The following is a 24,944-nucleotide window of genomic DNA, read 5'->3' as shown; positions in this document are numbered from 1 at the left end:
AAATCCCTCCATGAAACCTTTTTGGACCTCTGTGTCTCCAGTGGTCCCTTCTTTATCACAATTCTTATTCCACTGTGTTTGTTTGTTTGTTAAAAGCAATTTTTCCATTGCTTTTTAGATAGAGTGGAAGGGAGGGAGGGAGGGAGGGAGGGAGGGAGGGAGGGAGGGAGGGAGGGAGGGAGGGAGGGAGGGGGGGGGAGGGAGGGGGGGGACAGAGAGAGACATCAATGTGAAAGAGACACATTGATTGGTTGCCTCCTGCACACGCCCCAACCAGGGCTGGGGAACCAACCTGTAACCCAGGCATGTTCAAGTGACAGGGAATCAAACCCACAACCCTTCAGTGCACGGGCCAGTCCTCTAACTACTGAGCCACACCGGCCAAGGCTTATTCTGCTGTTTTTTAATTGTCTGTACACTTGTCATCTCCCTCACTAGACTAAGAGTGACTTCACAATAGAGGTGGCTAATCTCTGTACCTACAAGTCAGTACCTGATTCAGTAAAGCCTGCTGAGTGAGTGAACAGATACATTCATTAACAAATCCATTAAATTAATCTATAAAATTAATGAAATCTGCTAAACAGATGAGGCAGAGAAATCTACCTACAACCATAATGAAAGGCATTCTATCGTGATTTCCATGGTAGAGGTGGCATTGGGGTTGAGCCTTGACTTCTGGGCAGAATCAGCCCAACAGAGATGAGACAGGAAGGAAGAAATGGTACATGTTAGAGATGGAGGCGACTCTGAGAGCAGAAGTGGAAAAGCACCATTTCAATATGGTTTGAATGAGAGCTTCATGGAGTAACAGGAGTAGGTTAGTTGGAATCGAACTCCAGGGGCTTTGAATGCGACACTACGGAACGAGCGTGTGTCCTGTGACTAGTGAGAAGCCACTGCAGGCTTCTTTAAAAAGCAGAGGAAGGACCGGCTCAAACAAACACTTTGGTATGTCAAGTATGCTCTGGGAGAAAACCAAAAACTCAGAGTCTGAAAGCTCAAAAGCTGAAAACCCAGTAAGGACCCTATTACAGCAATAAGAGAGAGTAGGCCATGTGTAGAGAAAGGAATCACATGAGAGACATTTGAGAAAAAACTTCTTGTCTGTGTTTTTAAGATGTGCTAGAAAATGACTGGTATTGCATCTCTGTGAACTGCAGTGTTCAACAGCAAAACACTAGGACCTGTGAGCGCTCCTACCAATTACCTGATGACAGCTAGCCGTCTCCTGTCAAATACAGGCTTTTTCGAAGAGGCTTGGATTCCTTATAGAAAAGCAACTTTGGTTTTCATTGATCACAATTGCTGAGCATCAGAAACAAAGAACAAAGAATCGTAGAGCCCTTGACTAGTGAGTTGCTAGTCTCTCATTGTGTGGAGACTGGAACCCGGATTTCAAATCCTATGAGCCTTGGAGGAGAACCATGTTCACTTCTTACTACAGAAGTCGCATGCATACATGTCTTTAAGACTTCAAAGACTTGCTTTTAGCTGCTGATTCTGGGCAGAGTAACAGGAGGAAAAGAGCAGCCTTGAGAATTCAGCAATGTGGAGAAGCTTCACCGAACCGTGCCCTGGGCTTGAGTGCTGCGGTGGAGTGCCTGGACGCCTGCTTCCCCCATCAATAAGTGAGTCTTCTAAAATGCAAAGTGGAGCGAGGACGCATTAAAAACAGCACACATCCTATGTATGGAAAGAATCATGCAACTACTTCATGATGGAAAGACGCACATGAGGAAAGTTATAATTAAGTCCCCCCCATTAAAGACTTCAAGGAACTTTCCAAACACACAACTGAAAATTCTGTGCAATCAATCAAATGTATTGATATTTAAGATTTTAAAGTTTCATAAACAATAACAGAGTCTGGTAAGGGGCAACTCTCTGGAAAGCTGAAATAAAGAGAACCCTACTGGGGGAAAGTTCAAGGGCTTCAATTACCTGCAATTATCTAAGCATGTAACAAAAACCTAAACCATGCCAGCTGATTGGCCTAGGCGTATATTGCCATCCATGTTTTAGGTTATCTCCCAATTTCATCTTCATATCCTATGGCAAAGTCTGCAGTCTTATATTTGTCTTCAGTTTGTCTTCTTTGTATCTAGTCAATATCCATGCAACTGTCTACTTCAAATCTTATGTTGGAAAGACGTGAAGTAGAAATAAATGTTACTGTCATCTTTCTCCTCGGCACTCCTTTTACCCTCTGTTTCTGATACCCAAGTGACACCTTCTCAGACCTCTCCAAACTGCATGGCTCCATGCTTAAAAATGAGATACATGGTTGGAGGGAGATTAAATGTGATCACATTTAGAGAAATGCTGTCAGACTGCAAATCAGTGGACTACCCGGGGGGGGGGGGGGGGGGGGGAGTGGAAAGCCCAAGGAGTTTTTTGTTTTGTTTTGTTTTTCTAAATTGCTTATTCCCACTTCAACTCCCGAGCAATTATCAGAACTGCTCAGATGTGGCTTGGGTCCCAGTAGTTTTTTAATCATCTGGATGATTCTGAAATCATCCTTGATTCTAATGTGCAGCCAAGGTTGAAAACTCATTGTTGCAGATGATCTATAATTGTTAGCTTTCATCTCTCATCCTTTCCCAGTTCCTTCTCCCCAAACCACACAGAAGTTCCCTCCTCGCCCTGTGTTCCCTCATCGCTGCTTTATAAACTGCTTACATTAGTTTCAACTACTTCCCTCAGAGGGATCACTTCAGTCTGCAGTTCTCAATGCCCCTGACTCCTTTTGTTGATTGATTGATTTTTTCCTTATTTGGAGTTTATTACCATTGCTTTGTTTTGATTTTTTAGCATAGCACCTAGCATATATTAAGTATTTCAAGAAATAGGAGCTTCCTGCTTTCTTTAGGAAAAATTTAACTTCTAATTGCAATAGAATATTAAAATGTGTCCCTTGAAGGCAAAATAAGCAAATATAGGGAAGTTACAAATGTTCCAGGTTCTTAAAAAGCTCTCACGTTCACCTTCTTTGGTGTGTGGCTGCCTACTCCTGTCTGAAGAAGTAATAACAAAAGAATGACTTGCTGGGTCCTGGGCATGTTTTCAGCCCTTGACATCTACACATTTCTTTAATTCTCACAACAGTCAAAAGATGTAGGTCCTATTTGGATTGACATTTTATAGATGAATAAACTGAGGCACATCGAACCAGAGATGACAACTAGGCAGGAGCCAACCAGAAACATAAGCTGCCTGGCTTCCCAACCTGTGCTTTAATCACTCTATAATATACATCAATTCTCATGATCATCGGTAGTTATGTTCTATAAAGTGGTCACAAACACTGAGTGAGTGAATACTGAGCCATTGCCCCTGGGGGAAATACAGGGTTCGAGCCTCTAGTCATAGCATTTTCATCAACCAGTCGATACATGGCCTTGTTGTCCGTGTGTTTCTGTTGAAAGCCATCTTATATTGTTGACTCATCAACACTGAACTCACGGCCAAGAGCACTCATGCATGAATGAAGCTGATCTAACACATGTATTTTCTCAACAAGACACATCACAGCCTTCCTGCGCTTAGTAATACTAGACAGCATTTCAGTGCTACACGTGGGGGTTATTTTTAAACAGCAAAATCACCCTACAAAAAGCACAAGATGGAAAAAAAGTGGCACTAAGTAGACCTCAAACCGGACACTTGTTTACAGTAGGAGCTGAAACCAGGAGGCAGAGCGTGGCCTTGTTTGACCTCAGCTGGGGACATGCACACTGATGACTCAGATCTTTCACCACTCTGTACATGTCAGTGAATGACCGAGAAAGTGTCACGAATGTTGATATGGGGGTTGCAAATGAATTTTAGAAAGTAGGCAAATTTGTAAATACAGAATCTGGAAATAATGGGGATGAGCTAGACTTGGATGTCCTGGGAATCCTTCTTTCTCTTTTTAAGAAGGGAGGGGAGATTCCCAAATCCCCCCCATTCTTACAATTACAGCTGAACATCCCTCCTGAATGGCCTCCCTCCCAGCCAAGGGACCTGAGTGGGTAAGTGTAACTGTGCTGCCAGCCACCACCAGCAGCAGTCATCCAACTAACAACTCCTCAGGACTTCCAGGTGCCAAGTCCTTTTCTGGGGGCTGAGAGAAATGCAGAACTGAGGCTGATGGTCTCTGGAAAGAGCTCAGGGTCCCTCCTATGAGAAATCAGAGCGGTCTCCCACAGTCCCACACGTTCTCTTCAGATAACTAAAGAAAATAACTTCTCAGTGTAACTAAATTGCCTCTTGTATTCAACCTGGAATGTACATCCTTTCTCTCTGAATTGCTTTAAATATTCCAACAGAAATAAATCCAACCATTTGTAAGGTCTTCAAAACAACAAAAGCAGGAGTCAAAGTTAGCATACGAGACCCTCAAGGGCCATTGAAATCAGTTATGGTAATGACAGTTGTTGCCTTGTGAAAGCGTTAACAAAAAAATAATAAAACCACTTCAAATGCCTTCATGATGTAAGTAAAACAAATCATGGACACACCTACATTTCAAAAATGAGTGTTTCTGTGAACGGAGTGGAGAATTACGGTCGGCGTTAAGTGCCTTGGGCAAGTTCTCAGGCCCTGAAACCTGGGAGACAGCAGCCAAGAGAGCCCTTTATCTCCACACCAAATACACGCAGAAGGATGAGGCGCTAGGACCTCACCCACTCAGGCCACAGCATTTCCTGGCTGCTGAGCCGCTGGAATACAAAAATGCATTTTATTTCATCTATGCCACGCAGGAGCCGCACAGGTTGGAACAAGGGAGCCAGCGAATGAATGAACGAGCTGTCCAAGCAACTCCACGAAGTGAAGATTTCTTCCTGATTTTGTTTGTGTTAAGCTTCTATGTTTAGGGGCGAGAAAAGAAAATCATTTTTTAGAACTTTCCCTGTAGTTAATGCCCCTCTGGAATGTGAAGGCGTCGTCTTACACCACTGGCCGCCCGCGCTGGGTAGGCACTCTGGTGAACCCTGTTTCAAATTTCATTTTAAAAAAAAAACCAAAAAAAAAACAGATGAAAGGGGTCAGTAAAAAAATAAACCAGAAAAGACGGAAAGGAAAATCTTGGATTACACAGACGGAGCGATTAAAACGAAGAAGGGAAAAGGAAGCTGGATACGGACACGGAGGACAAAAAGAGTTCAAAGGGTCTTAGAAGAAATCCAGAAGCTCCATGTCAGAAACGTGAGTCCAGGTGCCTAGGAACGTGCCCGGGAGTTGGTGCCTGGCACACACGTGGCTGCCAGGGCCCTTCCCACCTGTGGCCGCTGCGGGGGTCTGCGGGATGAGCCACACAGGCGATGCTGGCCCGGCGGCAGCCAGGCCGCGGGGTGGGCGCTTCGGGCCAGGCAGCGGGGCGGCTTCAGGGCCGGAGTGAGAGCCTGAGGCCAAAGGGCAGAGGCCTTTCGCTCTTCTTGTAGTTGACAGCATGGGGAACTCTCAAAACCGCAACCACATATGAGGGTACTGCGGGCTCGTTTATAAACGCCTCGTCCTCAACATTTCTTTTTTTTTTTTTTTTTTAAATATATCTTTATTGATCTCAGAGAGAGGAAAGGAGAGAGATAGAAACGTCAATGATGAGAGAGTCATTGATCGAGCCCGCAACCCAGGCATGTGCCCTGACCGGGAATCGAACCTTGATCGCCTGGATCCCAGGTCGACGCTCAACCGCTGAGCCACGCCCGGCCGGGCTCAACATTTCTTAATTAACTTTATTAATTTTAAGTGGACTATAATTTTCCCAAGTGTAATTCATAGGAAATCCAGAGAGTAGAAAATGACCAGAGTAGCCGACTATCTCATTAAAGGCGACGCTTTTGATGATAGTAGATGTTATGGAAGCAAATGAAGGATACAATTTATCCCTTGACAAAGTTCAGAAGAAAAATGAAAAAAATCCTGGCTTGCTTGGATGTTTCTTTTTAATTTTCTGTGTACAAATTAGAGTTACTTATTTGACTTATGGTATTCAATTATTGATAATATCATTATTGAAACTTTTGACAATTTACTTAAATTATAACTTCACAAAAATGCGAAGTACATTAAAAAGATTTGATTTCTGTATAGGATAAACTTCTCCAGCTACATAATAGGTATCCAGAAATCCTACCTACCCACACAGACACCAACACTTCATTGCCACCATCATCATCGTCACCCCACCATCATCCTCATCATCCTCATCATCATCGTCCCACCATCATCCTCATCATCCTCATCATCATCGTCCCACCATCATCATCATCCCACCATCATCATGATCATCATCCCACCACCATCATCATCATCATCATCCCACCATCATCATCATCCCACCATCATCATCATCATCCCACCATCATCATCATCATCCCACCACCACCACCATCATCATCATCATCCCACCATCATCATCATCATCCCACCACCACCACCATCATCATCATCATCCCACCATCACATCATCATCCTCATTCTCACCATCATTCTGGATTCCATGTCACTTATAAGTGCCAGTCTCACCCTTTCTTAGTTGACCTCGCTTCTTGAAATTATTACTTTATTAAAATTACATAAAATGCTGTCATTTGGAACCAATATAGTTTTCTTTCTATTCTTTGTATCTTTAATAGGGCCTAAGTATATACCCATAATTAAAAGCGCTGCTGATTAAGGCAAATTTCCCCCATAATTCTTACTAATATTCTCTAAGGTTACAGAATTCAGGAATTATGGTTTCTTCCCTCATGAGTTTGAGAATCTCATAAAGGTGCTTCCCTTCACGTCCAGCCCACTTAAATCCTCAGATTTCAGAGGACAGGGTGGATTTCAGAGATGAGGTAGGAGGCAGCTCAGACACACTGTTTTCAAAATGACATTCTCCGTCAATTCATTGGCGGAGTTTAAAATATAAAATCAAACTTCTCGATGACTTCAATGGAATGCCTCTTTTCTATGAAACCCCTCACACTTTCACTCTGGTTGGTTTGTTTCAAGTGGCTGAGTTTGGGGAATTATAGAGCATCTTTCTCTGTCACGTGCATTTTGCTACCAAACAGTTGTGGCCACTGTTTTCATTTCTTCAGTAAGCAAACTGAGACTTGGAATTAAACTAAATGACTTACTTGCCTCTATCCATCCAACGTATCCTGAGAAAGAAGGGAACACAGCTCTCCCTACTGTGCTCTTCTAAAGTTACATTAAAAATAATACTGAAGTCACAGGGAGGCAGTAGATGTATTATTTTTTATACTGAGTATGCATTTTAGAAAAAATATATAATTAAAGTTCTTATATTTGCTTGTGTACAACTCTTTTCACATAATCAGGGTCTTGACTTTTTAAGAATGTATCTATAAGAAAAATATACTTTCTTTAAATTTTTTATTTATTGATTTTAGAGAGAGAGGAAAGAAGAGAGAGAGTGAGAGAAAACATCGATTTGTTGTGCCACTTATTTATGCGTTCATTGGTTGATTCTTGTGTGTGCCCGGACCAGGGATCAAACCTGCAACTTTGGTCTATGTTCTGACCAACTGTGCTACCGGGCCAGGGCAAGATAAATATTCTTTTTTTTAAAAAAAAAAAGATGCACTACCTTTATTTATTTATTTTTTTAATCCTCACCTGAGGATATGTTTATTGATTTTTTTTTTTAAGAGAGAGAGAGGCAGAAAGAGGGAAATTGATGTAAGAAAGAAATATCTATCAGTTGCCTCTGGTCTGGGGATTGAACCCGAAACCTAGGTATGTGCCCTGACCAGGAATCGAACCTGCAGCCTTTTTGGTGTACCAGACAACGCTCCAACCAACTGAGCCTCCTGGCCAGGGCAAGACGAATATTCTTTATGATAGCCCAGGCTGCAAACAAATGTCGCAGATGGTGATAAGATTTGGCTTAAAAGTTTAAGTAAAAATTTAATAAAAAATTATTTCATATTATCATCAACCTATATTTACAGTGAAATTCCTGACCATTTTAAATCTGTTCTTTCCTACTATTTCCTAGCTTACAAAAGTACCAGAACAATTATTAACGTGTGAATAAAATAATAAAATATCGAATGCATGGACAGCTTCTGTACCACTTTCACACACGCTACCTCACTTGACAAAATTACAAATGTCTTATCATTAACAGAAAGTTGAACATCTTTTATAGCTTTTCCTGACATCTGTTATTCCTGCCATTGTCAGTTTCTTGCCCCTGACTTTTATACCCTTGAAATAGTAAGAAAGCAAAATGCCGAGCCTGAATATTCCCTGAATATGAACGTCATATCCTAAATATATTCACAAAAATAATCCGAGGACCCAAATTAACTCACTGTGGGGAAAAAAAAAATTAGAATCAGGCCCAATTACCCTTCAGAAGCTTTCCACCAAACAGGCACAAGCCCCATGGAGTAGGTGAAAATGAAATGGGCGTTGGAGATACGATTCCGTCTTCAGCCGAAAATGCTCTCATTCTCCGGGCAAAATGTGGCTCCTTAAACTATTCTTAGACCAACTCAACGTGCCGGCTGAACAGTAACGATTTAAATAAATGGAAAAAGGAAGAGCAGAAAGGAAGGGTGCTAAAATATCACCGAAATAGAAGGAAAGAATTATTGGGAACTTGAAAATTAGCCATTAAAATCTCTCCTTAGAGATGAGCCTTGTTCCAAGTTAAGAAGTAGTTTTAAATGATCACCAGCGAGCAGTCACGCAGCCAGGGCATCGCGCGCGAGTGACTTTGATGCAAAGGGTCTGTGCAGCTGTCAAATAATTTGGAGATGTGGGCAATATTTACCCTTTAAGAATATTGAGTAATTAAATGGAAATAAGCATGGAGTATTAAATACCTCATTAGAATTTTAAAAATCATAGTGGATATAATTAAGTTTCATCTTTAGTTTCATCCAACTTTCCTAAGTTGTCTGAGCTCTAAAAAGGAACCCAGGATAAGATGAATCCCAGTTGCCTCCATCATGAAATTGTAGGTCAGACCCATCTTTCAAAGTCACAGCTTGCCTACTTATAAACATTCCCTCTTAATGACAGTTGGCAGGGATATGTGACAATCTTTCTCACATTATTACATGCCCAGGGCAGTTTTATCTGTTACATTGCTTCGTCCATAGATACAGCTGCATATTGCGGCCACTAGAAGAAAGTAACCATAGCATCCCTATGCTAAATAATGTGAACTTCGCATAAGTTCTCAAAAAATGGTAAAGTTTAATCTAACTGACCTAAAGACATCAACTAATTTATGGGGGGTGAGGGGGAAATAAAATAAAAGGAATCAAAAGAGCTTTTTGGTTTGTGCAAATAAAATAGCCAGGCATTTACCTGAATTTTTTTTTTCTACTGAACATAACATTTTAGGCCAATAGCTTTCAAATTTCTTTGGCCTCAACCCCCAATAAGAAATACATTTTACATCACAGTCGGCACACACACAAGCATGTATAATTAAAAGAATTTCTCAGGAAACAAAACCCACCCTACTAAATATTATGCATGCTGGTATTTTCTATTATATTCTTTTCCATTTTATGCCTTAAAAAAAATATTCTAGACTCACTAAACTGATTTCATGATCCTCTGGGTCATAACAAGCAGTTTGAAAACGCTGTTTTCAGCCCCCAAAACTTTTGATGACTACTGAAGAAAAGTAAAGTCTCCTAAAAGGGTCTAATCAATTCTTTCCTTTTACCCTGTGTTTTTCAAACAGGAAAACTGGAAGGGGGGAAATATTAAATAATATTTAATAGTAACATTCAATAAACACTCGCAAAGACCCTTCTCTTCCTCCCTGGGCAATAAGATGCAGAATTCAAACGAGAAAGAAAGGACGTTATGGGAAACAAACTACAAAGGAAAAAAATCACTCGAAAACTGAATTTCTGCAAAGAATCCCGCTTGTGTGAATTTTTTACTTTTTTAAAAAAAGTTCCGTGTCATTTTTTTATACTATTCCGGAAGTGTTCGAATATCTTCTATTGCAAAAAATTTAAAATGGGGCACATCATAGTGAAATAATTTGCCTCTGGGATGATGAACAGTTTTGAATAAAATGTGGTCCCCTTTTCATTTGACCACGCTCACTTTGTAATTATCAGCAAGGCAGTAAATAATCCACCGAGGAGCAGTCTCATTAGTGCCCATTGAAATTCAGTGGCATTAATTTGCAATAAAAGAACTGAAAATTAATGGAAAAGAAAATAGTTTCTGGAGTCCATCATAAGGTTACGGAATTCGCATCGGATCAGAGCCTTCCTTCGCGTCAAGGAGTTTTAAACTGTGTGTGAATTAGATGGAATCGCTATATTTTGTTCTAATACTTTCTTTTTTAAGTGGGCAGCATAACCGTTTTTGGTTTTTTTCTCTCTCTCTTTTCATTTTAACCCCGAAATAAAACACGTGAAATGAAGTTGAAATATGCTTTGTCAAGTTTTGCTCTTTTTAAAGTTTTGAAAATTTCGCCTGCTGCTTGTCTTTTCAGCAATGACTCGGGCTGGGCGCGTTTGGCTGTGGGATGCGCTCCCATCCTTGGAGCGGGCTGAAGGATACCGCACAGGGGCAGACGCCCCAAGAACCTGCCCTTCAGGACCCTCTGGGGCCAACCTGCACCTTCCTCCTGCGTTTGCTGCTTTGAGCATCTCTGGAGACAGAGCACTGAAGAGAGATGGTCCCCAGCCTGCGTGCAGAGGGTCTGGGCGAGCGGAGGCCTCTGACATTTGCGCACCCAGGCGGAGCCTAGCTCAGCGCCCAGCCGGTGGGCCCCGCAGGCCTCCCGAACCCACTCCAGGGCACCCCCATGCCATGGGGCCCAGGGCACAGCTATTCACCAGAAACACCCCCTAACCCCTCCCCCCCCCCCGGGTCCCTCAGGAAGAGAAGGGGGACACTCTCCACGGGAAACTAGGAGGGCGGGGGGCGGAGGCAAGTATATGCTCTACCAGGGGGAAAAATAAGGGCACAAAAATGTGCCACTTAAGTGACAAGTGGCCCTGCGCGCCCTGAACTGCCAGCGCTCCTTCCCCAGCGACGGCGAGGGCAGAAGGCACGGGGCGCGCGCGCTCGGCCGCCGGGCATCTCCTGCGCGCTGGGCCTGGACCGGGGGTCAGCGGGCAGGGGGTGTTCCTCTCACGCTCCTGCCTCCACGGGGCGTGTTTCCAACTCACAGGCGCCTGTGAAGTCCTGGCCGTCCTAAGTCGTGGCCAGCAACCTGCTCCGGCAGGACCCAGCCGGGTAACCCTGAACCCCGCAACCGGAGACCCTCTCCCCTCCTCCGCGGCGCGCGAGGGGGGCAGCGGACGCTGGGAATCGCTTCCCCCCAACACCAACATCACCATCATCATCACATGCCCAGTCCCAAATTCGAGATGAAAGGAAAATTTCTGAGCCCATTAAAACAAAACTGTTAAATAATTGTAATAAATAAAACCGAGCTCCCCGAACCCCAGCCGCCTCCGGCCTGAAATACCAAAGCGGGACGTGTCCTGGGGACTCAAAGCGCCCTGTGTTCACTCGCTTTGGGGTGTTTCTCCCCGCCAATAACTGCTGCTTTGTAAGGTTTTCCAATATTTGTTTGGTTAGGAAGCACACGGGGTTTTTCGGATCCGACTCTCCGGCAGACAGTAGCGGGGTGGAGCTTTTTTTTTTTTTTTTTAGCCACCAGGATAGAGAACTTGACTCCGCAAAGCGAGGTCCACGGACAAGCGCGGGCGGGGCTGCGCGGAGCCCTGGGCGGCGGTGGCGGTGGCGGTGGCGCGCCCGCGGCCCCGGCTGCGGGCTGCACGGTGCCCGCCCGCCGCCTCCCCGGGCCCCGCGCCCCCTCCCCCCTCCCCCTCCTGCGGGCTGCGCGGTGCCCGCCCGCCGCCTCCCCGGGCCCCGCGCCCCCTCCCCCTCCTGCGGGCTGCGCGGTGCCCGCCCGCCGCCTCCCCGGGCCCCGCGCCCCCTCCCCCGCCTGCGGGCTGCGCGGTGCCCGCCCGCCGCCTCCCCGGGCCCCGCGCCCCCTCCCCCTCCTGCGGGCTGCGCGGTGCCCGCCCGCCGCCTCCCCAGGCCCGCGCCCCCTCCCCCTCCCTCGCGCGCGCGGCCGGGCGCGCGGCGGCCTCCCCGACGTGGCCCCGCAGGCGGGCGGCGCGGGTACCTGTAGAAGGCGGGCGGGCCGGCCTCGCGCACGGCGTAGGCGCCGGGCTCGTTCTCCAGGTAGTAGGGCACCTGCTGGCCGTGGGGGTGCAGGAAGGGCGAGAGCTGCGGCGGCGGGTGCAGCAGCACCAGCGGGTTCGGGGACACGCTGTTGAGCGGCGGGTAGCCCCCCAGGCCGTTGGCCCCGAACGCCGCCGCCTCGGCCCCGGGCCCGTAGGCGAGACCCGACTGGCAGTAGACGGGCGCGGAGGCGGCGGCCGCGGCGTTGAAGTCGTAGGCGGCGCCCTCGGGGTAGCTGTAGACGGCGGGCTTGCCGCCGTCCGCGTACACCTCCCCCAGGGGTCGCTCCAGGGGGATCTTGAGCTGCGGGCGGTTCAGGGGCTCCAGCTCTTTGCCCTGGATCTGGTGCAGCAGGGCCATTCCGGACGCTTTGGTGTGGAGGGTCATGGTCATGGTCAGCGGCCGCGGGCAAGGTGCAGACGGTCTCCCCGCGCGGCCGAGGGCTCAGCAGCCTACGGGCCACCTGCAAGAAGAGGACAGCCCGCGGTTAGAGGCGGCGCGGCGCCCGTCCCGCCGCCGCGCTGCGACTCGAGCTCGGCTCAGTCCCGGAGCCGGCGCGTCCCCTGGGTCCCGGAGACCAGACACCAGCCGAGCGCAGCCAACTCCCGGGGCTCCAACTTTAAGTACCGGTCTCCCGGGCTCATATGCATTACAAAGGTGCTGGAAGCGGGCCAAGGACTGTTACCTCGCGCTGACATTGGCTTAAACGTCACTCCAGGCACAACTCGTGGTTTTGGGGGGTTTTTTTTTTTTTTTGGAGAGACCCCCAGAGAGCAGCTTCCCTGAACTTGACTGGTCGCTGCTGGATGCGGGCTGAATTTTACTGCCTGCCGGAGGGTGGAGGCGCAGAGGGATCTCCTAAAGGTGGCCCAGGGAAGACAGTGTTTGAAATGAACTTGGAAGACTAATCCAGGGGCCGGTTTTCTCGAACGCGCTGCCTTATGTGCCGGGTGCCAGACTCCAGTCTATCTCTGTTTGTCTCTCTTGCTGTTGGATTCGCTCTCCTTGTTGGCTGGAAAGCTGTAGTGTGTACATAAGAGTGACCCTGGGGAGGACCACTCTGTAACCGAGATATGGAGATAGAATGGGGTGCGCGCAGCCAGCCACAGACAGCTAAATTTAGCAGCAGCTGCAGGGACCGAGAGGAGGCATCTGGGGCAAGGGAGGCGGAGACTCAAGGTGTTCATATAGGAAGAGCAGTATTTTGCAATCAGGCGAAGGCTGAGGGACCTGTTTCCTCGTGCAAAGTTGTCCCAAAGTGGCCCCTTCCAGCCACAACCTTCTGTGATTCTCCCAGCCCGACTTGCATGTTTGGGTTGGACCACTGTGTCGTATTTGCTCCCATCAGGAATCCTGTTGTGAATGATGATTTACAAAAACCTCTGGGTAGGCGCACACGAGTGTTCATGCCTTTCACAGGTTATGCAACTAAAACTTCAGAAAACTGAATATGAAATGCGACCTTTTTATACAAAAGGTAACCTCAGGTCATTAACCACATCTTTGGCAATTATGTCACACTGTTGGTCTACCCACAAATTTTAAAATGCAAGAATACATTTCTGTTCTTTAATCGTACAATTGGACCTTCTCAGTTCACATGGGCTGGGACATGCAGAATCTAACATCCAGAAGAGAAAAAAAAAATAGAGAAAAGTTTTGAACTGAATTAAAAGCTAAGGCACACCCACCATATATATGGTGATATATATGTATACACATACACACACACATAATATTATGCTCCTATAATCTTGGATAGTTAGTACTTTTAAAAAACTTCCTTTGCCCCAGTCCAATAGGCTGATACAACTATTAATACTTTGCTTTAATTTCTATCCCAAACACTCAACATAGTACCTAACAAAATGTTCAGGCCATATATTATAAATGTCAAGGTTGCTGTTACTAATGGTAATATTTTTGGATCTCTGTATACAAATAAGTACACATTTCACCTAATTATAAGAACAGACAGATCATTTGGAGACAATATGCAGATGTAGCTGATTTAACATGAAGCCAAAATTGAACTTGGCATCAATAACTATAGATCGTAAGCAAAGAAAGGGTTAACACCACATTAAGTGAATCACAGATATTTCTCTTTATGACCAGCAACCATTACTTTCCAAAGCAATTTTTTTTTTTGCAGATGATTTCGTTCCCGTAAATCACACTTTCAATTTTCAAATGTCTTTTTTTAAACCCATGCAAAAGCACTTCATAGGGCTCTTCACCAATCTGAATCTGCCAAATTCTATAGAAATTACACAAAGAATCCTACAAGTCCTGAAAGCAAACGGAGATGCACACAAAAACCCATGGCAAGCAGCAGACCCTCGTCTCCCTGCCAGGATACAGACACTGGCCAGGAAGGTAAGTTGCTTTCTCAAAATGCGAAAGCTGCGAAGAGAGAAAGGAAAACAATCCTACCCTGCTGGATCGAGCGCATCTTTCCAGAAGGGTTCCATGGGCTCGCAGAAGTCAAGAGCCGAGGACAGTGAGAGGGAAGGGAGGAACGCGCGTGGCTCCGTGTGCGCGCGAGGCAGAGCGCGTGTGGATGCTTGTGTGTGGAATGGCAGGGATTCGGGAAGCAGCCAGTAGGCAGGGCACTTGGCAGCCCCTCCCGCAGACACCGAAGCGGGGCTGCTGCTCGCAGCTAGATGAATGGCAGGGAGGGCTGGGCAGAAGCCTGCTGTCTGCTCCTGGAGAGCAGGATGGCACAGCCCCAGTCGGTGTTCTTGGGGGGAAGCAGCACTCCGGCCCCCTTTGCTCTTTACCCTGGGAGCCTGGAAAGTGACCCAGGCTTTCGGCTGCCACCCTAAGCAAGAGGGAAAACAGGCTTGCTGTAAATCATAGGCTCATGGCGCAGAGAGTGCCAGTCGAAAGTGTATGGATGTCAAGTTTACAGAATGTGACACGGGCGGTTTTTCCTAAAGAATATAATTTAACAATAAAAGCCTTCTGGGATGCACTTGGATCGAGTGCCTTGCTGGCCCCAGCCCCCAGCCTCTGAACAGACACACTATTGCCATGCCTCCGATTGCACCAGGAAACCAGACTTTGGAATAAATGTTTTGGCATTCTAGGGATGTGTTTCCAGCTGAAATGTAATACTCCTCCACCTCGTTAACCAAACCCACAAACCTTTCCACGAATGGCTCAGATGACTGCTTTCTGTAAACGTATGAAAAAAATATATTAAAAGTTGGGGTATGAAGATAAGACAAAGGTGGGTACCTTTGTTTTAAACCGATTGTAGGCTCTGTGACTGCAGTGGCACTGGTCGTGGGGAGGGGAGTCTGTCCTTTCCTGGTGGTGCCCACGTGGATCTAGCTGGTCTTTAACTTTTCTCTTGACCATGGTACTGAGACCCCACAATAAGGTGTTCCCAGGGTGCCTTTGCCCAGGGTCCCAGGACTCGTGACTCCTAATGGAGATTCTGTTGCCAGACATTAGTCATTGTCTTGGGTATTAAATGACTAATCACAATGCCAGGAGTGGCCAGTCTCTGGCCCTGGGACCCCATGCAGTTACAGAGAGATTTATGAGCGGCTCTTGAGACCAGTACAAAGAAACAAGTAAAAAGTTTTAAAAGTTACAAAAATGTTAGTGATGTCATACTGCAAATATATATTTCCTGCTATGAAAGACCTAAAGTATTGCAATGTTGGAGCACAGAAGCCCTCGCTCCTCAATCAGCACTAAAGACAAATACTGGAAAGAAAGACAGTTACTCCTTGTAGGTGACAGTGGGCACCCTGACTCCCCCTTTAGATGAGCAGTGGCCACCCGTGCTCAAGGTCAATCCAAAATAAACAAGAATGCACAAGGGGGGAGGAGAGGGGAAGACAGGAGGGACGAAAGAAGGAACATTGGAGGAAGGAGAATCACCAATATTCTCCCTGAGCAGAGGAAGGATAAGAGGCCGACAGACTCCTAAGTGTGGAGACTAACAATCAAAATACCCAACAAGGCAGTTTTCTTGAACATTTTTTCTCCATTACAGTCTCTTCCCCTTCTTGGTAAGGTTTGTCCCCCGGCTTGGTGACAGTGGGGACGAGGGGGAGTGCCGCACCTTGCCAGCTTCCTTCCAGCACTTCTGGCTCTCTCCAGGCTCCCCCTCTACGCTGTCCTGTGCATGTGCTCACCCCGGCTGTGACTCGAGGGCACACGGGTCAAGAAAGGTCAGGTGTCCTTCTCGAGCTCCCCCGCGGAGTCTATCTCCAGACGCACTTTCCTAGTGGTCTCCTGGGCATTGCCAGCTTGTTCAAAACATGATTCATCTCCCCTCCCCCCCAAAGCATGGTGTTCCTCCCAACCAACCCAGCCTGTGAACAGCTTCCCTGTCCCTGCAGTCCCCAGATGAAAGCCTCACGGTCTTCCCTGAGGGCTTCCCAGTTGCTGAGCGTTCTAGCTGGGCCACCTGCCCTTTGCTCTGCCCGTCACCCTCCTTCGGGCGCTCCAGTTTGTAAGAGCTCGTGGTGGTGGGAAGAGCCTGCTACGGACTCTGCCTCTTCCCTGCTCCCACTCCTCCCTAGATCCTGCTGCCTCGTATTTCCTTGGTGTCACTGCTTCGGGATCCACCTTCTTCTACCTGCTCCACCCTTGCCCCAGCTCATGCTTCCCCAGGAGCTCGGGCCCCCCTTTCTTCCCGTGAATGAATCCTGCCCAGTGTATCTGCTCCATGTGCAGCTGGTCCTTCAACCAAATGCAAACTCGAGACTCCAAGCGCTCAGTGCTTTCCCGATGACCTTCTCTCTGCCCCTGACCCCACCCCACCCCCAACTTTGCTGGCTTGTCAGGGGAAAGCATACGACTTTCGAAGGTCTAGCCAAAATGCCACCATGTCCATAATGCCTTTCTTATTCAGAGGGAACTTCCTCTCCTCCGAACTCTCATGGAATTTCTCATGCATTTATTGCATTCTTTCCTGAATTAGTTATTATTATACAGGGTGGGGCAGAAGTACATTTGCCTTCGTGAGTATGCGAAACAGAGTTTATTCTCGCATTATGATTTATTAATTATTGTATTATTTTCCATACAAACAACTGTAAACCTACCTTTGCCCCACCCTGTATTTGTCATCCCCTCACCCTTCTCAGAAGCCCCTTGAGAACAGGGCATGCAGAGAGCTATTTGGGGATTCTTTGAGCTCCTAGCACTGCGTCCGGTCACATGAGGTCATTGAAGATTGGCTAATGTATGAATCCAAATACTTAAAAGAATAAAATAATATTACATCTACCTGGAGAACCATCTCCAAAAGCTAACTTTCCATGTAATGTTCTACCATTTTCAAAACCGTTTTTGCTAAAAAAAAAAAAAAATTATCTTTGTACCCTCAAATTGACTCAGGCCATAAAGTCAAAATTCAAATTCATACTATCTCAAGGATTAAGCCTGCAATTCTTGGCAGCGTGATTCACAAGAGAGCCCTGAATTTTTAGTTCAGAACCAGATAATACTATGACCAAACATAGTTTCTGCTCTAGCTCCATTAAAAGCTTTTTACATTTACAAAAACATTATTCCTCCAACAGAAACATGAAAAAATAAATGTAGAAATGTTTCCAAAATAGTTTATACTCCTAGAAATGGTTCCTCCACTCTGAGATATGAAGGTCTAGCTATTATTTTTATTATAAATGCTGTTTGGGAGCTTGTCCTACTGCATTTATTTGACACCATCTCTTTTCCCCTAAAGTGGAAGAAAAATGAAGAATTTCCTTTTCATTTTAAAAATAGTTTCATCCTATTTGTTTGAAGGGCTTTTGATTAGCTCATAGACTTTTCAACTGACCTTTGATTTTTGCTTTATGAGATAAAATTTATATGCAGTGACGTGTATATCTTTCGTATAGAATTTGATGGATATGCCCATATGACAACTATCTTGGTGAAATCATAGAGCATTTCCATCACTTCGAGAAACTTCTTTCATGCCTGTTCTAGCGAACCCCTAGCCCCTACAGGCAACCACTCTTCTCACTTCCATCACCACAGATGTAGTTTGCCTCCCAGCTGAGTGGGGACCACATAGACCCCATGTCCAACCAATGGCACAAACAACCAGGTACTGGGTTTGTGGCTTTGCCAGGGCATCAAGGTACAGAGATATCCTTCTCTCAGTCACACCCCTCTACTGGGAATAGCGCCCTCAAGGCCGCAGAATTATTCTAACAGTCTTCTCTTTTTCATAATAACAGGCTTTACATGATCAAATGTTACCTAAACCAGCAAAGATGCAAGTTAATAACAAGCCAAATGGAATCAAATTCTTAAACAGCCTTTTCTTTCCACCCCCACTCCAAAAAATATATTTTTTTAATGATTTAGAAGCCAAGAATCAAACCCAAGATCCTTACTTTCTCAAAGCCTGGGACCTTGATGCTATTTCCTGGCTTCTACCCAGGGCTTGATGGAGATAGCTTGAATTTTTGGTTGTCAAGCAGAATGGATACTCTTCATTGTGAAGCGATGAGTGGTTCAGATTTAATTTACCAGCTTAATAGAATTTAGTAGCTTTCATCTTACATTTTCTTTAAAAACTAATTTTTTTGATATTGTGGAATCTTTTTATATAACTTATCTATATTGCATGTGGCAGAAGACAATTTAGAAAGTACTTTCACTATAAGTGCCACGCGTGATAAAAGAATTCCAATTATTTCAATTATTATTACACCGTGTGCCTCTTCCTCCCTTTATCTGTTGTTTACTTGAGGAATCTCATTGCCAGCTTTGGGTATTTTATTTCTCTGTAGAGAGCAATATCCAAATCCATGTTGATTCAAATAGTCCTATCTATTTGAATAGATAGGACTATTCACACACACACACACGTAATCAACCAAGAACCTACTTTGCCCAAATACAGAACCAACCCTAGTCAAGTGGTTAAAAAAAAAAAGAGATTCATACATTTTAAGCCTTTTTAGGCCTTTCTTCTTACTTGTTAACAAACTCATCTGGGTAACTGACTCCCTCCCACTCTCCCTAACCACCCAGGGACCCCCATGCTAGCCAATGTCCCTCTCTCCCCCTTCTCCAGCCCCCTCAGTTACAATCACATTCTCTCAAGAAAGTGATACATTTAGGACTATGCCAAGGAATGACTCATTTACTCAGTTCACTCAAAAAATACTGATTACCTACTATTTACGGTGAGCATTTCTTTTTTTTTTCCTTAGTATATTAGTATTCTGCTGCATCACAAACTGCCACATATGCCCAGTTTGAAACAACATATATTTATTATCTCACAGCTCGGGTGGGTCAGGAGTCCAGGCACAGCTCAGCTTGATCTCTGCCCAAGGTCTCACAGGCAGCAGCCAAGCAGTCAGCCAGGGCTGTGATCTCATGTGAAGTTGGGGTCCTCTTCCAAGCTCGCAGGGGTTTTGGGAGAATTCATTCCCATGCAGCTGTAGAATTTGTCGTGGCTTAGTCCCTCAGGGATAGCAGGAGACTCTGTTTGTAATTTTAAATCATTTTTATTTTTCAATTACAGTGGACATACATTATTATATTAGTTTCAGGTGCACACGCCAGTGATTAGACATTGCATAACTTACTAAGTGATCAACCCAATAAATCTTGCACCCACCTGACACCATACAGAGTTATTAGAATATTACTGACTATATTTGCTATGCTGTACCTTACATCCCCATGGCTATTCTGTAACAACCAATTTGTACTTCTTAATCCCGTCCCCTTTTTTACCCATCCCCAACAACCCCTCCCATTTGGCAACCGTCAAAATGTTCTCTGTGTCTATGAGTCTGTTTCTGTTCTACTTGTTTGTTTATTTTGTTTTTTTAGATTCAATTGTTGATAGATATGTATTTATTGCCATTTTATTGTTCATATTTTTTATCTTTTTTTTTCTTCTACTTGAAGAAGACCCTTTAACATTTCATGTAATACTGGTTTAGTGGTTATGAACTCCTTTAGTTTTTTTCTTACCTGGGAAGCTCTTTATCTGCCTTTCGATTCTAAATGATAGCTTTGCTTGGGAGAGTAATCTTGGTTGCTTTTCATCACTTTGAATATGTCTTGCCAATCCTTTCTGGCCTAAAAAGCTTCTGTTGAGAAATCAGCTGACAGTCATATGGGTGCTCCCTTGTAAGTAACTAATTGCTTTTCTCTTGTTGCTTTTAAGATTCTCTCTTTGTCTTAAGCCTTTTGCATTTTAATTATGATGTGTCTTGGTGTGGGCCTCTTTGGGTTCATCTCGTTTGTGATTCTCAGCACTTCCTGAATTTATATGTATATTTCCTTCACCAAGTTAGGGAAGTTTTCTATCATTATATTTTCAAGTAGGTTTTCAATTTCTTGCTCTCTTTCTTCTCCTCCCAGCAACCCCATGAAATGAATGTTGGTACACTTGAAGTTGTCCCACAGGCTCCTTACACTATCCTCATTTTTTTTTTTTTAATTCTTTTTTCTTTTTGCTCTTCTGATTGGGTGTTTTTTGCTTCCTTATATTCCAGAGTGCTGATTTGATTCTTGGCTTCATCTTCCCACTGCTGATTTCCTATTATGGGAATTTCAGTTAGTGTATCCTTTATTTATGACTAGTCATTTTTTATGCTGTTGAAGTTCTCACTAAATTCATTGAGCATCCTTGTAACCAGTGTTTTAAACTCTGCATCTAATAGATTGCTTGTCTCCACTTTGTTTAGTTTTTTTCTGGTGTTTTGTTCTGTGTGTTTTTTTTTTGTTTGGGACCTGTTTCTTTGTCTCTTCATTTTGGCAGTCTCCTTGTGTTTGTTTCTATGTATTATGTAGAGCTGCTACATATCCTAGTAGGTGTTCTGTAGGGTCCAGTAGCACATCCTCCCTGATCACTCAAGCTGGGCACTCAAGGAGCTCCCCCATATGGGCTGTGTACACTCTCTTGGTGTAGTTGAGCTTTGATTACTGTTGGCACGTCGATGGGAGGGATTTACCCCCAAGCTAATCAGCTGCAAGGACTGGCTGTTACCACGACTACTGTGGAGTATCAGCTGTGCAGGGGTGACTTGTGGAGGTGGCTGGATGGTGGTGCTTCAATGTGGTCTGAAGCTGTACACTGAGTGCACTGGCTCTGGGGCCTCCTGGCAGGTGAAAGCCAAGGTCAGCCACCACCTGTGTTCTACCCACAGCTACCAGGCACGAGCCACAAAGCTATCAGCAGATGGTTGCTACTCGTGCTGGGTTTGGAAGTGCCCAGGTGAGGCCAAGTTGTGAACCCAGACCAGCTGCTGCTAGTGCTGGGCCTGGGGTCATTTAGCAAGAGATATAGGGCATTCTGAGGCCAGATGCTGCTTCTTTGAGAGATTTTAGGAAAATCTGAAGCATGAGCCAAGACAGGCCATTCCTATGGGAAAACTTCTAAAAACCCCTTGGGTGGGTCAACAAGTTGGCTGGGATGGGGTCTCAGGGAATCATTAGGGTGGGGCTAATCATTAGACTGTGGCCTTCTAAGAAGAGAGAGAAGCTCTCTCCACTATGTGAGGATGCAGGGACAAGACAGCAGTCTGAAAGCCAGAGTGAGTCTTCAATAGAACTTGACTATGCTGGCACCCTGATCTCGAACCTCCAGCCTCCAGATCTGTGAGAAAATAAATTCCTGTTGTTTAAGCCACTGAGTGTTAGCTAGGTTGATGGAGAGTCTCAGATATGGTAGCCACCTGCCTGCTCTGTGGGGGGAGGGTTCATCAAAGAAACAATGGCCTCTGCCAGCCCTTCTGTTTGGGAGAAAGCTACCCACCCCCAGCTGTCTACCTGATGCCAGATGATTCAGTTCTTCCCCCTATGTCTCTGGTGCTTTTCAAGCAGCTGCCCCAGTGATGGAGCTCAGAGGATGTGAGTCTGATTAAGTCAATGCATGGGCTCTTTAAGAGAAACTGCCTGGGACTCCAGCAGCCTCCACATCACTCAGCCTCAGTCCCCACTGGTTTTTACAGCCAGAGTTATGGAAACTTTTTTCCTGGCACTAGAACCTTAGGCTAGGGTGGGGGGCTTGGGTGTGGTCTGGGACCCCTTGCTTCTCAGGGGGGACCTTCACAGCTGAGATATTCCTCCCTATTTTTTCTGCCAGATGTGCGTATGGGACCAGCCCATTCCTCATGTGCTCCCCTCCTCCCAGTCTCGATGTGGCTTCTTCTTTAATTCCTTAGTTGTAGGACTTCCATTTAGCCAGATTTCAGGTGGTTCTGAATGATGATCGTTTGGTAATTTAATTGTAGTTTTGATGTGGTTGTGGGAGGAGGTGAGTACCACATTTACCTATGCCACTATCTTGATCAGAGTCCATGAGACTCTCCTTTAGCACAACTCTTTCTAAGTATTTGGGCCCTATCTAAGTTAGCTCAGACTTACATAACAAAATACCATAGACTCAGTGGCTTAAACAACAGGAATTTATTTTCTCACAGATCTGGAGGCTACAGATTCAAGGTCAGGGTGCAAGCATGGTCGAGTTCTATTGAAGACTCACTCTGGCTTTCAGACTGCTGTCTTGTCCCTGCATCCTCACATAGTGAAGAGAGCTTCTGTCTCTTCTTAGATGGCCACAGTCCTACTGGATCAGGGCTACACCCTATGACCCTATTTAACCTTAATTAACTCCTAAAGAGCCCATCTCCACATAGTCACATTGGGAATTAGGGCTTCACCGAATGAATTTTGGAGAGACACAATTCAGTCTATAGCAGGCAGCCCAAAATAAACCAAACATCTCTGCCCTCAAAGAGCTTACCTCTAGGAGCTTAGTGTTTAGTCCTATGTTAATGTCCTCACCTCATCAGCCTCTTCTGAGAGCATCTCTGCCTCTGTCTGCCCTCAGGTGTTGGTATTCCTCTGGGGTCAGCCCCTAGGCCCTCTTGTCTCCCCTAAACTTCTGCCTCTGAAGGATCACAACCACTCCCAGGGTTCTAAGTTTCCCCTGTAAACTTAAAAATACAAGTCTCCAGCCAAGGCGTCTTTGCTGGCCAGGAGATCCACATTTCCAGATGCCCATTAGACATTTTTACTCGTATGTTTACTCACTCAATGACATTAATGAAGCAACTATTACGTGTTAGCCATTTGAAGCTCAACTGATCCAAAATTAACTTATCTTTCCCCCAGACCTAATTCTCCCTCTGTTTCCTATATTAGCAGATCGCACCGCTGTTCAGTAACTGCAAACCAAGAAAACGCCAGCCTTCAGCATTGGTTTTCTTTCTCATTCCCTTCATTCGATCAAATCGTGTTTTATTTCTGTTTCCTTGATCTCACTGGGGTATACTCCCTTTTCTCATCACCATTATTATTTTATGCTCTTCTAAAACGTGCCTCAAGCCTTTTTCTTCCACTGTTTATTCTTCACCTTGCAGGAAGAGTAATCTACCTCAAGAGCAAAGAATTCAAATTATTATTCTCATTTCTCCAGAATCCCCACCCACCTGCCACAGGTGCTGTCCTCCTGACATGTTGAATCACTTCAGGTTCCTCAAACCCTCCAGACTCTGAGTCTAAATGTTTCCATATGTGGTTCACTCTGCCTGGAAACGTCCTCTCATCCCTTGTGATCTGACTTTTTCCTACCCATTCTTCGAGTCTCCTTTGAGACATCACGGCCACCAGGAAGCCTTCCTTGATTTCCTATTGGGTTTCTCTCCTATGAATGCCTATAGCTTTTTGAAAATCCTCAGTAATGGTTCTTATTATGCTGTTGGAATTTCCTGTGTATTTCTCTGTATCTTGCCACTAACCTATAAATTTTTAAAAGGAAACACAGAGACCATTTTTTCCCAAGTCATGAGTCCCTTACTTAGTACAATGTCTGATGCATAGTTGGCCCCCAGTAAATATTATTTGAATAATGAATGTATAAACCCCTGCAAGATATGCCATTTGCATTTTTAGCTGACGTCCTCAATAGCTTAACACAAAAGGGGCGAATATAATGACTAGAATGCAGAACCAGAGCCTAGAGAAAAATTGGAAGCAGATTCACACTTTCTAGGGCAACCCAGATTTCTTACCTTATGATGAGCTATGAGAATTGACAGCCTTTTTATTGTCAAGTCCAATTTTTTTATTGTATTTATGAAGAAACTGAGGCCCAGAAAGGCATAGGAGACTTGTCAAATGTTATACTTGCTGAAGGTCTAGTTCAGAGGACCTGGACTGGAATCTGGGTCTCCAAACATAGAGAGCAGCGTTCTTTCTAGCCCAGCCCCAGTCTCTCCATGTGGATACTGCATTCTGTCTCCTTTTCGTATGAGCCATGATCAGCATAATCAACATGTAATCTTGGTGGCTCAGAAGGCCATTCTTAGTCTTAAAAATCCCCAGATCTTTGGAAAACACAAAACACTTTCACATTTTCAAATTACTAATAAATAAATTGAGGAAGGGCTTGAGAACATAAGTTACAAACATTAAAACAACTGTGTTCAGAGAAATGACTTGTCTTATAAAACATGGAGAAATAAGTTATCTCCCTCCCATTCATTACTCCTTGGAAGAGAGTTCATTAAGGTCTGGCTTTTATATCCATATCATTTGAATTTACCTTTCTAGCTAAAAAACAACCCACAAATGTTAAATCCTTTCTGTATTTGTTAATTGTACAAAGTGGCAAACATAATACCTTTAACCAAAACAATTAATTGCTTCACTTTATTGGATGCATTTCAATTTCCAAGAGAATCTATTTAGAAAGACATTAAATGCCTTTCTATTTTGCTAACATACTCATCAAGGAAACC

At 45.0% G+C, this 24,944-nt stretch overlaps 1 protein-coding gene across 1 annotated transcript in view; it reads right to left on the bottom strand.

Annotated features, from left to right (window-relative positions):
• ESR1 (estrogen receptor 1) overlaps positions 1-24,944 on the bottom strand; it is a 269,720-nt gene that overhangs the window by 181,473 nt on the left and 63,303 nt on the right. The window contains exon 2 of the mRNA XM_081140673.1: positions 12,134-12,655. Coding sequence (XP_080996799.1) covers positions 12,134-12,585 — 452 coding nt within the window. The 5' untranslated portion in view covers positions 12,586-12,655. The remainder of the gene's footprint in view (positions 1-12,133; positions 12,656-24,944) is intronic.

The sequence above is a fragment of the Miniopterus schreibersii genome, assembly GCF_964146895.1.
Source record: "Miniopterus schreibersii genome assembly, chromosome: 6".
Lineage (NCBI taxonomy): Eukaryota > Metazoa > Chordata > Mammalia > Chiroptera > Miniopteridae > Miniopterus > Miniopterus schreibersii.
Note: the sequence above shows the minus strand (reverse complement) of the source record. Positions and strands in the feature narration are given on the sequence as shown.